The sequence below is a fragment of the Salvelinus namaycush genome, chromosome 16 (assembly GCF_016432855.1).
Source record: "Salvelinus namaycush isolate Seneca chromosome 16, SaNama_1.0, whole genome shotgun sequence".
Lineage (NCBI taxonomy): Eukaryota > Metazoa > Chordata > Actinopteri > Salmoniformes > Salmonidae > Salvelinus > Salvelinus namaycush.
The window spans coordinates 18,336,939-18,353,273 of NC_052322.1; the positions used below are offsets into that span (position 1 = coordinate 18,336,939).

The 16,335-nt window shown below is 44.7% G+C and overlaps 1 protein-coding gene across 4 annotated transcripts in view; it reads right to left on the reverse strand.

Moving 5' to 3' along the window:
- Nucleotides 1–16,132, reverse strand: part of LOC120060669 (plexin-A2-like) — a 265,104-nt gene extending 248,972 nt beyond the window's left edge. For all 4 annotated transcript variants that reach the window (XM_039010062.1, XM_039010063.1, XM_039010061.1 and 1 more), the window contains exon 1: nucleotides 14,984–16,132. In XM_039010062.1, the coding sequence (XP_038865990.1) occupies nucleotides 14,984–16,123 (1,140 nt within the window). In that variant the 5' untranslated portion in view covers nucleotides 16,124–16,132. The remainder of the gene's footprint in view (nucleotides 1–14,983) is intronic.
- Between the last annotated feature and the right edge of the window lie 203 nt (nucleotides 16,133–16,335).

The following is a 16,335-nucleotide window of genomic DNA, read 5'->3' on the forward strand; positions in this document are numbered from 1 at the left end:
GTAGGATCAGAGAGAGGTGGTTTTATATCTAGTGAATCTTGCTGTAGCCTACCAGACAGACTTCTGCCTTTCTGTTCCACTTGGTAGACATGTCTCTGCTGTGCTTGACTGAGCCCCACCTTGCCTCCTCACACAGGTATATGATAACTTCAGGGCAAGAGGAGGAACTTTTACCATGCAGAGCTTCTCTACTCTGCAGGTTAACATGTTACAGTGATGGAATGGAATGGACAGGTAAACAATAACTAGAGAATCTGACTGGAGGACTTATGACCTGACTTTGGTCCATCCAAGAGAAAAATGACCTGTCAAAATGCCTGATAAAATCTCATTCTCAACAGAAATACAGTACCAGTCAAAAGTTTAGACACACCTACTCATTCAAGGGGTTTTCTTTTTTTGATATTTTCTACATTGTAGAATAATAGTGAAGACATCAAAACTATGAAATAACACATATGGAATCATGTAGTAACCAAAAAAGTATTAAACAAATGAAAATAGATTTTAGATTTTAGATTCTTCAAAGTAGCCACCCTTTGCCTTGATGACAGCTTTGCACACTCTTGGCATTCTCTCAACTAGCTTCATGAGGTAGTCACTTGGAATGCTTTTCCAACAGTCTTGAAGGTGCTCCCACATATGCTGAGCATTTGTTGGCTGATTTTCCTTCACTCTGTGGTACAACTCATCCCAAAACCATCTCAATTGGGTTGAGGTCAGGTGATTGTGGAGGCCAGGTCATCTGATGCAGCACTCCATCACCCTCTTTCTCGGTCAAACAGATCTTACACAGCCTACAGGTGTGTTTTGGATCATTATCCTGTTGAAAAACAAATGACAGTCCCACTAAGCGCAAACCAGATGGGATGGCGTAGAATGCCTTGAATTCTAAACAAATCACAGTGTCACCAGCAAAGCACCCCTACACCATCATGCCTCCTCCTCCATGCTTCACGTTGGGAACCACACATGCGGAGATCATCCGTTCACCTACTCTGTGTCTCACAAAAATCTCAAATTTGGACTCATCAGACAAAAGGGCAGATTTCTACTGGTCTAATTTCCATTGCTCGTGTATCTTGGCCCAAGCAAGTCTCTTCTTCTTATTGGTGTCCTTTAGTAGTGGTTTCTTTGCAGTAATTCAACCACGAAGGCCTGATTCATGCAGTCTCCTCTGAACAGTTGATGTTGAGATGTGGCTGTTACTTGAACTCTGTGAAGCATTTATTTGGGCTGCAGTTAATTGCCGATTTCTGAGGCTGGTAACTCTAATGAACTTATCCTCTACAGGAGAGGTAACTCTGGGTATTCCTTTCCTGTTGTGGTCCTCATGAGAGCCAGTTTCATCATAGTGCTTGATGGTTTTTGCGGCTGCACTTGAAGAAACTTTCAAAGTTCTTGACATTTTCCGAATTGACTGACCTTCATCTCTTAAAGTAATGATGGACTGTCATTTCTCTTTTCTTATTTGAGTGTTCTTGCCATAATATGGACTCAGTCTTTTACCAAATAGAGCTATCTTATGTATACCACCCCTACCATGTCACAACACAACTGATTGGCTCAAATGCAATACAAAGGCAAGAAATTCCACAAATTAACTTTTAACAAGGCACACCTGTTAATTGAATTGCATTCCAGGTGACTGCCTCATGAAGCTGGTTGAGAGAATGCCAAGAGTGTGCAAAGCTGTCATCAAGGCAAAGGGTGGCTATTTTGAAGAATCTCAAATATAAAATATATTTTGATATGTTTAACACTTTGGTTACTAAATTATTTCATATGTGTTATTTGATAGTTGTGATGTCTTCACTATTATTCTACAACGTAGAAAATAGTACAAATAAAGAAAAACCCTGGAATGAGTAGGTGTGTCCAAACTTTTGACTGGTACTGTATAAGAAACTATGCAGAATCACGACAGTGCAGTCAAAATATTTCCAACTGTCCTTAGTTAGGAATTGAATTCTACATCACATCAGAGGAGGGAGGGACTAGGCTGTTGTGGTGATCCAGGTTAGGTCAGAGTGTGAGTGGCGGTGACAGTGGAGGAGGGACGGTGGCCTCAAAGTGCCATATAGAGTAAAGGAGATGTCCAGGAGAGGGCTGGGACTGGGAGGAGCATCATTCAGAGGTATCAGGGCAGACAGACAGACAGGCAGGGCACATTGATCACTGACACACAGCCACACACAGCCACAGTGTGTGTGTGTTACAGATCAGGGGCGGGGTCAGCCACACTGATCACTGACACACAGCCCCAGGACCCAGGAGCCATGGTTGTCAACCCGTCCTCCCTCACTACACTACACTACACCAAGCTACACTACACCATGCTACACCACACCACACTACACTACACCACACTACACAACGCCGCACTACACCACACTACACCACGCTACACCACACCACACTACACCACGCTACACCACATCACACTACACCACGATACACCACATCACACTACACCACGCTATGCTACACCACGCTACACCACACCACACCACACCACACCACACCACACTACACCACGCTACACCACATCACACTACACCACGCTACGCTACACTACACTACACCACGCTACACTACACTACACCACGCTACACCACACCACACTACACTACACCACGTTACACCACACCACACCACACTACACCACGCTACACCACCCTACACCACGCATCACTACACCACACTACACCACACCACGCTACAACCCACCACACTACGCTACACCACACCACACTACACCACGCTACACCACACCACCCTACACCACACCACACCACACTACACCACACTACACCACCCTACACTACACCATGCTACACCACACTACACTACACCACACTACACTACACCATGCTACACCACACTACACTACACCAGACTACACTACACCACACCACGCTACACCACGCTACACTACACCACGCTACACCACGCTACACCACACTACACTACACCACACTACACTACACCACACTACACCACACCACACTACCCTACACCACACCACGCCACACCACACCACACTACCCTACACCACACTACACTACCCTACACCACACTACGCCACACTACGCCACACTACGCTACACCACACCACACTACCCTACACCACACCACACTACGCCACACTACGCCACACCACACTACACTACGCTACACCACACCACACTCGTAAAGCCTTTACAACCAGCTTAGCTTTTCATGAGCAGAGCAAAAAGCAATAACGCTGATGGGCATAAACGCCTCAGCCTCGTAGGCGCGCCCCCTCAGCCCCCGCAGAATCAACACCATTTCCTTTTATTTGCAGCTCCCAAAATAGCATGGATGGAAGGGATGGAGAAATATATAGTAGAACCACTCCACTGTGATACAGGAGCTAAGCAGGAAAAGGGCAGCTAAATGCCTGTGATTAGCTGTGCTTATGTCTCTTAATCGGGGAACGTAGAACATGTCTAAAATGATTTGAGCTGGTTTCTGTTTCTGCGTGCTGTGTAGTGGCCTTATCTGGGGATCTGTGTCTGTCACAGACAGAGAGAAACAGTCTGAATCAGATGAGCGATCTACAGTGGGAGCTATAAAAAGAAGCTTGAGGAACTAGCTTGTGTGTGACTGTGTCAGACTCTTACTTATCAATAACTACTCCCACAGACACCAACGTCATGTACAGACAGACTCAGGCTTTAAATCTGTTCCAAGGAGTCTCAGTCTGATAATGGGATTCAGAGCATTTGGTTCTGATTATATCTAAATGGTTTGGATGATGTAAGCTTAGTAGGCTTGGCTGGAAACCTAAATCCTTTTGGATCTCATGTAGTCGTGTTTCCCAAAAGCACCTTACTATGGATATTGGGGGTTTATTGTTATGGTCTATATATCAGGGATGGGCAACTTTAATAGGGATGGGGGCCACAAAAAAATCAGAACTCATCATCAAAGAAAACAAAACATTACATGGGCTTGCTCCTACCTGTCTCTCCGATTTGGTCCTGCCGTACATACCTACACGTACACTACGGTCACAAGACGCAGGCCTCCTTACTGTTCCTAGAATTTCTAAGCAAACAGCTGGAGGCAGGGCTTTCTCCTACAAAGCTCAATTTTTATGGAATGGTCTGCCTACCCATGTGAGAGACGCAGACTCGGACTCGACCTTTAAGTCTTTATTGAAGACTCATCTCTTCAGTAGGTCCTATGATTGAGTGTAGTCTGGCCCAGGAGTGTGAAGGTGAACGGAAAGGCACTGGAGCAACGAACTGCCCTTGCTGTCTCTGCCTGACCGTTTCCCCTCTCTCCTCTGGAATTCTCTGCCTCTAACCCTATTACGGGGGCTGAGTCACTGGCTTACTGGTGTTCTTCCATTCCGTTCCTAGGAGGGGTGCGTCACTTGAGTGGGTTGAGTCACTGACGTGATCTTCCTGTCCGGGTTTGGCGCGCCTCCTAGGTTCGTGCCGTGGGGGAGATCTTCGTGGGCTATACTCGGCCTTGTCTCAGGGTAAGTTGGTGGTTTGAAGATATCCCTCTAGTGGTGTGGGCTGTGCTTTGATAAAGTGGATGGGGTTATATCCTGCCTGTTTGGCCCTGTCCGGGGGTATCGCCGGACAGGTCCACAGTGTCCCCTGACCTCTCCTGTCTCAGCCTCCAGTATTTATGCTGCAGTAGTTTATGTGTAGGGGGGCTAGGGTCAGTCTGTTATATCTGGAGTATTTCTCCTGTCTTATCCTGTGTCCTGTGTGAATTTAAGTATTCTCCCTCTAATTCTCTCTCTCTCTCCCTCTCCCTCCCCTCCCGGAGGACCTAAGCCCTGGGACCATGCCCTAGTCCACCTGGTCGTGCTGCTGGTCCAGTTTCGACTGTTCTGCCTGAGGCTATGGAACCCTGACCTGTTCACCGGATGTGCTACCTTGTCCCGGACCTGCTGTTTTCGACTCTCTTTCTCTCTACCGTAGCTGCTGTCTCTAACTCTGAATGCTCGGCTATGAAAAGCTAACTGACATTTACTCCTGAGGTGCTGACCTGTTGTACCCTCTACAACCACTGTGATTATTATTATTATTTGACCATGCTGGTCATCTATGAACGTTTGACCATCTTGGCCATGTACTGCTTTAATCTCAACCCGGCACAGCCAGACGTGGACTGGCCACCCCCTAGAGCCTGGTCCCTCTCAAGGTTTCTTCCTAGGTTCCTGCCTTTCTAGGGTGTTTTTCCTAGCCACCGTGCTTTTACATCTGCATTCCTAGCTGTTTGGGGTTTTAGGCTGGGTTTCTGTATAGCACTTTGTGACATCTGCTGATGTAAAAGGGGCTTTATAAATAAATTTGATTGATTGATTGATTGATTAGGAACACCTGCTCTTTCCATGACATAGACTGACCAGGTGAATCCAGGTGAAAGATATGATCCCTTATTGATGCCACTTGTTAAATCCACTTCAATCAGTGTAGATGAAGGGGAGCTGACAGGTTAAAGAAGGATGTTTAAGCCTTGAGACATTTGAGACATGGATTGTGTATATGTGCCATTCAGAGGGTTAATGGGCAAGACAAAAGAGTTAAGTGTCGTGTCTGACTAAGATTCAATTATATTACATGCTATTTTATCAAATAGATTACCTGACGTTTAATTGATTACGTGATTGAATTAAACCGTGCAACAATGAAACCATTAATAACCTGGGGCACCAGGGAAGCGTTCATATATATTGAGCAGTTATCTCCCGAAGCCACTCTCTAAAAGATCTGAAGATCTTTCATATCAATAGCAGTCAATTATTAATCTTCACCTCGATTGGTCTAATTCTTATTGTCGTAAGTACTTGGTTATCTGCACGTACCCTAGCTAATAAGTTGAATCAGCAATACACAAATTGGCTTAATTATGTATTTACTAAATACCTAAATAATCACGCAGAATTACATGAACTCAGCAAAAAAAGAAACGTCCTCTCACTGTCAACTGCGTTTATTTTCAGCAAACTTAACGTGTGTAAATATTTGTATGAACATAACAAGATTCAACATCTGAGACATAAACTGAACAAGTTCCACAGACATGTGACTAACAGAAATTGAATAATTTGTCCCTGAACAAAGGGGGGTTTAAAATCAAAAGTAACAGCCAGTATCTAGTGTGGCCACCAGCTGCATTAAGTACTGCAGTGCATCTACTCCTCATGGACTGCACCAGATTTGCCAGCTCTTGCTGTGAGATGTTACCCCACTCTTCCACCAAGGCACCTGCAAGTTCCCGGACATCTTCGCTGGCCATGGCAGAACACTGACATTCCTGTCTAGCAGGAAATCACACACAGAACGAGCAGTATGGCTGGTGGCATTGTCATGCTAGAGGGTCATGTCAGGATGAGCCTGCAGGAAGGGTACCACATGAGGGAGTAGGATGTCTTCCCTGTAACGCACAGCGTTGAGATTGCCTGCAATGACAACAAGCTCAGGCTGATGATGCTGTGACACACCGCCCCAGACCATGATGGACCCTCCACCTCCAAATCGATCCCGCTCCAGAGTACAGGTCTCGGTGTAATGCTCATTCCTTCGACGATAAACGCAAATCCGACCATCACCCCTGGTGAGACAAAACCGCGACTCGTCAGTGAAGAGCACTTTTTGCCAGTCCTGTCTTGTCCAGCGACGGTGGGTTTGTGCCCATAGGCAACGCTGTTGCTGGTGATGTCTGGTGAGAACCTGCCTTACAACAGGCCTACAAGCCCTCAGTCCAGCCTCTCTCAGCCTATTGCAGACAGTCTGAGCACTGATGGATTGTGCGTTCCTGGTGTAACTCGGGCAGTTGTTGTTGCCATCCTGTACCTGTCCTGCAGGTGTGATGTTCGGATGTACCGATCCTGTGCAGGTGTTGTTACACGTGGTCTGCCACTGCGAAGACGATCAGCTGTCCGTCCTGTCTCCCTGTAGCGCTGTCTTAGGCGTCTCACAGTACGGACATTGCAATTTATTGCCCTGGCCACATCATGCCTCCTTGCAGCATGCCTAAGGCACGTTCACACAGATGAGTAGGGACCCGTGGCATCTTTATTTTGGTGTTTTTCAGTCAGTAGAAGGGCCTCTTTAGTGTCCTAAGTTTTCATAACTGTAACCTTAATTGCCTACCGTCTGTAAGCTGTTAGTGTCTTAACAACCGTTCCACAGGTGCATGTTCATTAATTGTTTATGGTTCATTGAACACGCATGGGAAACAGTGTTTAAACCCTTTACAATGAAGATCTGTGAAGTTATTTGTATTTTTACGAAATATCTTTGAAAGACAGGGTCCTGAAAAAGGAATGTTTCTTTTTTTGCTGAGTTTATATATATACACACAGGTTAGATCACACATTGACTACTAATCATTTCATGAAAAGCCCCTAGTGGGCTAACCCGATATGACGGCTGGTAACACAAAGGAAGGGGGTTGGGTTTGAATGAAAGAGCGGGAAGACTGAGGGACAAAGGGATTGGGTCGCTATCGGACCTTGAGAAGCTATGCTACCATAAATACAGAATCTTATGCATTCCAACAACCGCCCATTCGGAAAAGGAAAATGAAAGATATATATATTACTCTGAGCTGCGCTTCGATAGATGGGTCGAAGATGGAAGACTGGTTGACCCATTAGATCTTTCTGGTCATAGTGTTGTAGAGCGGATATGTTAAAGTACCCTGTCGTTCTTAGGAGATTGTCTGTCCTTTTCTAGGCCACGTACGTTTACAGTTGCAGCTGATAACTCAGTGTCTAGGATGTATCACTTCTTTAGTGAATAATCGTTCAAAGTTCAAACCAAGTTGCCATAATCAGCTCGTGCTGTAGTCTGGCTGGTCTAGTCGAAATTCACCATTCCAGCGTGGTGATCGTCACATCCACGTTGAAATTCGCCCTTTTAAACGTTAGGACAGCAGTCCTAACATTTCTGGAACTAAATGTTAATTTTGTTAGGTTGTAGTTGAAATGAGCCCTTTTAAACGTATGGACACCAGTCCTCACATCATCGGGAACTGAGGTTGACTTCTGTCAACTGGCTTTTGTGCTGGGGGATAGAAGGGCGTGTTTCATAGTTCTCAACTAATGTCTGTTCACTTGGGCGTTGTCACTGAGTGAGCATAATTTACTTATGAAAACAATTATCTCATTTAGAAGCTAAAATTACATTTAATATTTTCACAAATAGTTTCATATTTAAACATTTAAATTGCGCAACAATTCCATATGAATCTTATAACTAGAATGTGTAGACTTTCCAATATACAATTTATGTCATCCTATCATCAGATATAATGTCCCAGACAACAACTGATCTGACATCATATTCTTTAAGTACCAATGGACACTTTCAACTGGTTGAGAAAGGGAAATATTGTTCCATTCCCCAACCTTTTGATGTTACCATGCTCTCTCTATGTTAACAAAGGGCTTTCCAAGAGTCCAGTCTGTAGAGTGGAGAGAAAAGGGGGAAAGGTATTTATGGGGAGGTCATAAACCTCACCCAACATGGCAACGTCATGACAGTAGTACTGTAGGTGCCAGGCGCACCGATTTGTGTCAAGAACTGTAAAGCTGCTGGCTTTTTCCACACTCAACCGTTTCCTATGTAAATCAAAAATAGTCCACCACCCATATGACAACCAGTCAACTTGACACAACTGTGGGAAGCATTAGATTCAACATGGGCCAGCATCCTTGTAGAATGCTTTCGACATTTTGTAGAATCCATGCCCCAAAACCACTCCTGCATTGGGGTTGTTGTACTGTTGGTAGGTGAATCTTCGCCCCAGTGTGAGGTCCAGAGTGCTCTGGAGCAGGTTTTCATCAAGGATCTCTCTGTACTTTGCTCCGTTCATCTTTATCTTGATCCTGACTAGTCTCCCAGTCCCTGCCACTGAAAAACATCCCCACAGCATGATGCTGCCACCACCATAGAGATGGTGCCAGGTTTCCTCCAGACGTGAAGCTTGGCATTCAGGACAAAGAGATCAATCTTGTTTTTCATGGTCTGAGTCCTTTAGGTGCCTTTTGGCAAACTCCAATCGGGCTGTCGTGCCTTTTACTGACGAGTGTCTACCATAAAGGCCTGATTGGTGGAGTGCTGCAGAGATGGCTGTCCTTCTGGAAGGTTCTCCCATCTCCACAGAGGAACTCTGGAGCTCTGTCAGAGTGACCATCGGTTTCTTGGTCACCTCCCTGACCAAGGCCCTTCTCCTCCGATTGCTCAGTTTGGCCAGGCGGCCAGCTCTAAGAAGATTCTTGGTGGTTCCAAACTTACTCCATTTAAGAATGATGGAGGCCACTGTGTTCTTGGGGACCTTCAATGCTGCAGACATTTTTTGGAACCCTTCCCCAGAGCTGTGCCTCAACACAATCCTGTCTCGGAGCTCTACGGACAATTCCTTCGACCACATGGCATGGTTTTTGCTCTGACATGTACTGTCAACTGTGGGACCTTATATAAACAGGTGTTATCCTTTCCAAATCATGTCCAGTCAATTGAATTTACCACAGGTGGACTCCAATCAAGTTGTAGAAACATCACGGATCAAGGATGATAAATGGAAACAAGACGTACTTGAGCTCAATTTCAAGTCTCATAGCAAAGAGTCTAAATACTTATATACAGTAAATCAGGTATTTCTGGTTTTATTTTTAATACATTTACAAATGGGTCCTATTATGCCTGGAGGAAACCAAGCACTGTATTCCACAGTAACAACCTCATACCAACGGTCAAGCATTGTGGTGGTAGTGTGAGGGTTTGGGGATGCTTTTCTGCCTCAGGACCTGTACGACTTGCCTTAATAGAAGGAACCATGAAATCTGCTCTGTATCAGAGAATTCTACAGGAGAATGTCAGGCCATTCATCTGTGAGCTGAAGCTTAAACACAGCTGGGTCATGCAGCAAGACAATGATCCAAAACACACAAACAAGTCTACATGAAAATGGCTAAAAAGCAACAAATTTGAGAATGGCCTAGTTCAAGTCTTGACCTAATCCCAATTGAGATGTTATTGAGTGATTGGGTGTTGCATAACTTTGTTTATGAAATAAATGAAATAAGTATGTCATTGTTGTGTTATTTGTTCACTCAGGTTCCCTTTATCTAATATTAGGTTTTGGTTGAAGATCTGATAACATTCAGTATCAAAAATGTGCAAAAGTAGAGACAATTAGAAAGAGGACTGATACTTTTTCACGGCACTGCACATATACCGTATATATTATTATTATCATCATTTGTATTTTATTTTGAGGAAATTGGTCCGTGGACCGGGCCGCCAGTTGCCCATCCCCTATTTATACCAATAAATATTGGCGATCTGGAGTCACTAGCTAGATTTCACTCTTGGATTAATCTGGTGCTAACAACATTGATTACCATTGCCAGAGTTGTGCTCTATAAATAGAATACCCCCATTGACTGGTGGCATTAATCGATATTTAACAATCACATAGCAGATCAACTGGACAGGAGGATGGTGGTATATCCACACCTGAACTTCAGATTTGTTCAGGCTTGTCTACTATTATGGTGATATTTTTAATACAATATTATGTCTCAAATGCAAACAATGTTGATAGTAAAGTGAAGGTTACATTCACTCCCTATAATTGACATAGTTAAACTTTCTAAAGCAGAATCAGATATCTGAACACTGATGTGAACAATAAATGTCTGATTAGCATTTCACACGGTCCCCCTCAACCTCCTGACCTCTACTCCCCATTACTACACAATGGGAAGCTATAGCTAGGTGACAGGGATGTGGACACAGGTTCCGCTCCATCTCAGGAGACAGTCAGGATCAATAGTGGATCCTCCTATTTAGACATGCATAGTCGTGAGTATGGTTGAGTAGCCAATGACCATGGATAGAGAGGAAGAGAGAGTGACACCAGCTGAATATGTGAGCCCCATCAGTGTTACTCCACAGACACCGGAAGGCTTGGTATGACTGTGAGCTTCCAGACAGTACAGACCAAGTCTGACCCTCATGTAAAGTTTCTTTTTCAATACATGTTATCTATATGAGTTTATTTTAACATTCAGGACTAGTGTATTGGGGAAATGTGATTGTTTTTTCCCTTTAGGAAAGCAGCTGTGCACAGAACCTCAGCCCCATTTAGAAAAAACAACCATGCCGCTTGAGGGAGAGTGAACGAAAACACAGTCAAGGTTAGCATACCAGAGGACATATCCAGCTGTTGGGGTGTAATATGAACGGGCTTTCAGAGCTCTTCATCTGTTGACGTCTATCTGCATAATCCATTAAACATCATTACATGCAACATCTCTTTATCTGCTGGGCTAGCCGCTAGACACATTTCCTTGGCTAGCAGAGGACAGAGGAGAGGAGGGTTGATACTATGGAATGCGGCTCGGAGTTTAAGGAACATTCTAATGAGGGCTGCTGAACTGAAGGAGATAGGAGAGAATGTTGGAGGAGGTCTGGGCAGTGACGATGGTCTCACTGGGGGCTGCAAGAGGATTCTCCTGGGCCCAGTTTTTCAAAAGTTATCTATCCGGATTTCACCCACCAGATAGGATTAAATGCATAGACATAGAATAAATAGAATGGACAAACCATTGACTTGAATGGGGACTGTTCTATTCATTCTATTTCCATACATGTAATCCTACCCGGTAAGTGAAATCCAGATAGATAACTTTTGAAAAACTGGGCCCTGGGGACTAGAGAGGCTATAGTAGATCTTATCTGACTCCCACGGTGAGAGAGTGAAAGCCTTTACACCCGTCTCTCTCTCTCTCCGCCTCCTCTCTCCCTCCCTCCCTCTCTCTCTCTCTTTCCCTCTCTCTCTCTTTCCCTCCCTCCCTCCCTCTTTGTGGTGCTAATGAAACCAAACAGTGCAGGCCCCAGATAACGTCTCCCTCCGCTTGACAATCACCTCTGACATTGCACTAATGGGGAATTTAGTGATGTTAATAAAAGCGGTCAATAGAGTGCCCAGGGGGACTAGCACAAAGCCAACCACACACTTCTGATCTCGCCGGGGATATCATTAATATGGCCCAAAATATATCATCCTCTGTACACCCCAAACCCATCCCCCGGCCCACACATACGCTACATACTGGCATTAACATGCACACAGACACACAGAAGACACACAAAAGACACACACACACTTTCAAAATGAGACACTTGCACTTGAAGGCAATCACTAACAAGCATGCCTAGCCTATAGACTTCACACACATACATGCACATCCTACATGTCGTGGAGACAAAACACTTAGGCCTATAGTCATTAGTGTTCATAATTCCCCTTTTAATTCATATTAGCAATTAAAGACCAAAGACACGGAGGAGCAGGCAGGACAGACGCCTTGTGGGACTGAATTAAAATAAAGAAACCAAACTGTGGCTGACAAGATGTGGCTGATATGTGGCCTGGTATTAGAGAACAGGGAGTTCAGAGAGGAGGGGATGGCTTGTGGTCTGGCTGCCTTCTCTCTTTCTTTCTCTCTCTCTCTCTCGTTTGCTCTCTTTCTCCCCATCTCTTCCCCCTTCTCCCTCCCCATCTTCGAGGGCAAAGAGTGTTTCTTTGGATTGCATTGGAGTAGAATATAATCACTTTGGTGTTCGCCAAGGAAAATAAATCCCCTCCTTAATTTGTGAATATTTCTCAGTCATTCAGATAGTCCTTAATGTGCCTGTTCTGCTCCCCGAAGCCGCAAAACAATTAGGCCTAATTACATGTAGTGTGAGAATGATTTGATAAAGGGAAATGTTGTATCCCTGCAAAGTAGAGCAGTCAAAGGCAGTTATCTTGATTGCTGTGTTTGTTATTATTATGAGTGTGTGCATCCACCGTAGTTCCTCCCAGACTCGACCTTGTCGTTTCCAGGGTCGTTGGTGAGCTGGGGTTGCTGCCCTGTTGTTTAATGTCTAGAGGAAACAGAGCGGTAGCCTAAAATCCAGATTTGTTTTGTGCTACTCCTTGTACTCCGTGTAATATGCAAAAAATGGAGTGGCAAGGAGTGTAATGTTAGCACAAACAGACTGTTACACATGATATTAGAGCTGAGTTGAGGAATGGCTCTGTAAGCTATTACCAGCGGTAACCTCAGTAGACTACAGTCAGTGTAAAATGTAAATGAATTATTCTGCTGGCTTTCTACATTGAACTGAGGCTGATGAGAACTCCCAGTGGAAGGGAGCTGTCTGCTTCTTGGTAAGTGAACGTTGAGGTGTGAATGGAAACAGAGGCTGAATAATGATGTCTGGTTTGGTTTCACTCTATCAATGCCTACAATAACCTTGGACTTGCACTGTGTAAGATGAGTCTAGCACTATTGTACATTGTTCTCTGTAGAAATGGTAACAGACCACGTGACTCTACTGAGCCAAAATGGTCATTGGGTATGATTACAGAGAGAGAACTATTTACAGTATGTGCTTGAACTTCACACTATTTACAGTACGTGCTTGAACTTCACACTATTTACAGTATGTGTGTTTGAACTTCACACTATTTACAGTATGCGTGTTTGAACTATGCACTATTTACAGTATGTGTGTTTGAACTATGCACTATTTACAGTATGTGTGTTTGAACTATGCACTATTTACAGTATGTGTGTTTGAACGATGCACTATTTACAGTATGCGTGTTTGAACTATGCACTATTTACAGTATGTGTGTTTGAACTATGCACTATTTACAGTATGTGTGTTTGAACTATGCACTATTTACAGTATGTGTGTTTGAACTATGCACTATTTACAGTATGTGTGTTTGAACTATGCACTATTTACAGTATGTGTGTTTGAACTATGCACTATTTACAGTATGTGTGTTTGAACTATGCACTATTTACAGTATGTGTGTTTGAACTATGCACTATTTACAGTATGTGTGTTTGAACTATGCACTATTTACAGTATGTGTGTTTGAACGATGCACTATTTACAGTATGTGTGTTTGAACTATGCACTATTTACAGTATGTGTGTTTGAACTATGCACTATTTACAGTTTGTGTGTTTGAACGATGCACTATTTACAGTATGTGTGTTTGAACTATGCACTATTTACAGTATGTGCTTGAACTTCGCACTATTTACAGTATGTGTGTTTGAACTATGCACTATTTACAGTATGTGTGTTTGAACTATGCACTATTTACAGTATGTGCTTGAACTTCGCACTATTTACAGTATGTGTGTTTGAACTATGCACTATTTACAGTATGTATGTTTGAACTATTCACTATTTCCAGTATGTGTTTGAACTATTCATTTTTTAAAGCATGAGTTTGAACTATTCACTATTTACAGTATGTGTGATTGAACTATGCACTATTTAGAGTATGTGATTGAACTATGCACTATTTACAGTATGTTTGAACTATTCACTATTTACAGTATGTATTTGAACTATTCATTTTTTACAGTATAAGTTTGAACTATGCACTATTTACAGTATGAGTTTGAACTATTCAATATTTACAGTATGTGTTTGAACTATGCACTATTTACAGTATGTTTGAACTATTCACTATTTACAGTATGTATTTGAACTATTCATTTTTTACAGTATAAGTTTGAACTATGCACTATTTACAGTATGTGTTTGAACTATTCAATATTTACAGTATGTGTTTGAACTATGCACTATTTAAAGTATGTGTTTGAACTATGCACTATTTACAGTAAGTGCTGAACTATGCACTATTTACAGTATGTGTTTGAACTATGCACTATTTAAAGTATGTGTTTGAAATATGCACTATTTACAGTATGTGTTTGAAATATGCACAATTTACAGTATGTGTTTGAACTATGCACCATTTACAGTATGCGTTTCTCTGTAGTTCCTTAACCTCTGAATGGGCCTTATTCAACTCTTCGTCTTGGTGCATTGCATGTGCTTCCTCAGCATTGCGTGCGTGCGCGTGTATGTGTGTGCGTCCGTGTGTCTCCTCTGTAACTCACCGCTTTTGTGCACTGCACGTCTTTCCCCAGCAGCCAGTTGAGCTCCAGGTTGCCCTCTCCCTGGTAGCAGGACTGCAGGCGCTCCTTGATGCGGGCGTTGATGTCCTTGATGGTGAACACGCAGAGCGCAGAGTCATCTGGTGGCTGGTGGTACTGCTTCTGGCCCTTGGAGAACACGGTGAAGAGCACATCGTCCGTGGAGCTGATGTTGAGCGAGGCGGCCAGCACGCGGCCCGGCTTGGCTAGGTAGGCAGCCTGCAGGAGACGGTACTCCACGCCATTCCTCACGCAGCCCACGGGTAAGGAGACGTACGAGTGGAACTTGTGGTCGTCCTTGCAGAGGCGTACGATGCGCGAGGTGTAGAAGAGGTCGTTGGAGGATCCGCCTGATGACATGCTGTTCTCCGGCGTCTCGGGCTGGACGGTCAGGAAGTAGACGAAGGAACCACTGGCGAAGCCATACACGTAGTAGATGTCGAAGTGGGACACCAGCGCAAGCGTGTCTGACGGGATCTTTATCAGAGACGAGACGAAGTCCGTGTGGAGCTCGTAGTCAAGCATGGCTGAGGACTCTGGGTCGCGGGGCAGCTTACGGCTAGAGATGGTAGGGAAGTAGTCCTGCTTGCCGTCTACTGCCGTTCCGATGAAGAGAGTCCCGTCCTGGCCATGGGAGGGCACGATTACCCCGTACATGGTGCCTGTCTGGTTGACGCTGGAGAGGTAGTGCTCTTTCTTATGGGACGGCTCCACTAGGATAAACAGGTCGTCCAGACGAAGGAGTTTACAGACTCCCTGGTAGAGGCTACCGCAGGCCAGAAGGCGATTCTGGCTGTAGTCTATGAGGAGCAGCTTGTTGACATTGTTAGTGGAGGTCAGGGGTTCAGAGCAGGGCTGGACGATGAGGGGCGGGTAGCAGGCCTTGTTATCGTCCTCAGGGCCTGTGTCGTGGGACACCATCAGGGTCAGGTTGCCTGATAGCTTGTAGACACGGTTGACTGCTCCGATGTAGAGCGCCCCAGTTGTCTGGTGGACCGTCAGATGGTTGAAGGCCCACTCCCGGCGCTCTGGGTGGAAGCTGGTGAAGGTGGTCTGGCCTTGGCACACGGTGGCAGCGACAGCTAACACCCAGCAGCCCAGCATGGCCAGCACAGCACCACGTGTAGGGCCCGCTGGGAAAGTCCTGGCGCTGTATTGTGTGACTCGCCGCGACCGTCGGCCCTCCATACCACTAGGGGCTCTGCAACAAGGCAACAGCAGACTGAACAGGGGGAGGATGGAGGAGGAGTGGGAGGGAGGCTACCTTCCTCTTTGTGTTCTCAAAGGCTAGGTTCAAGCTTTTATCTTCACCAGGG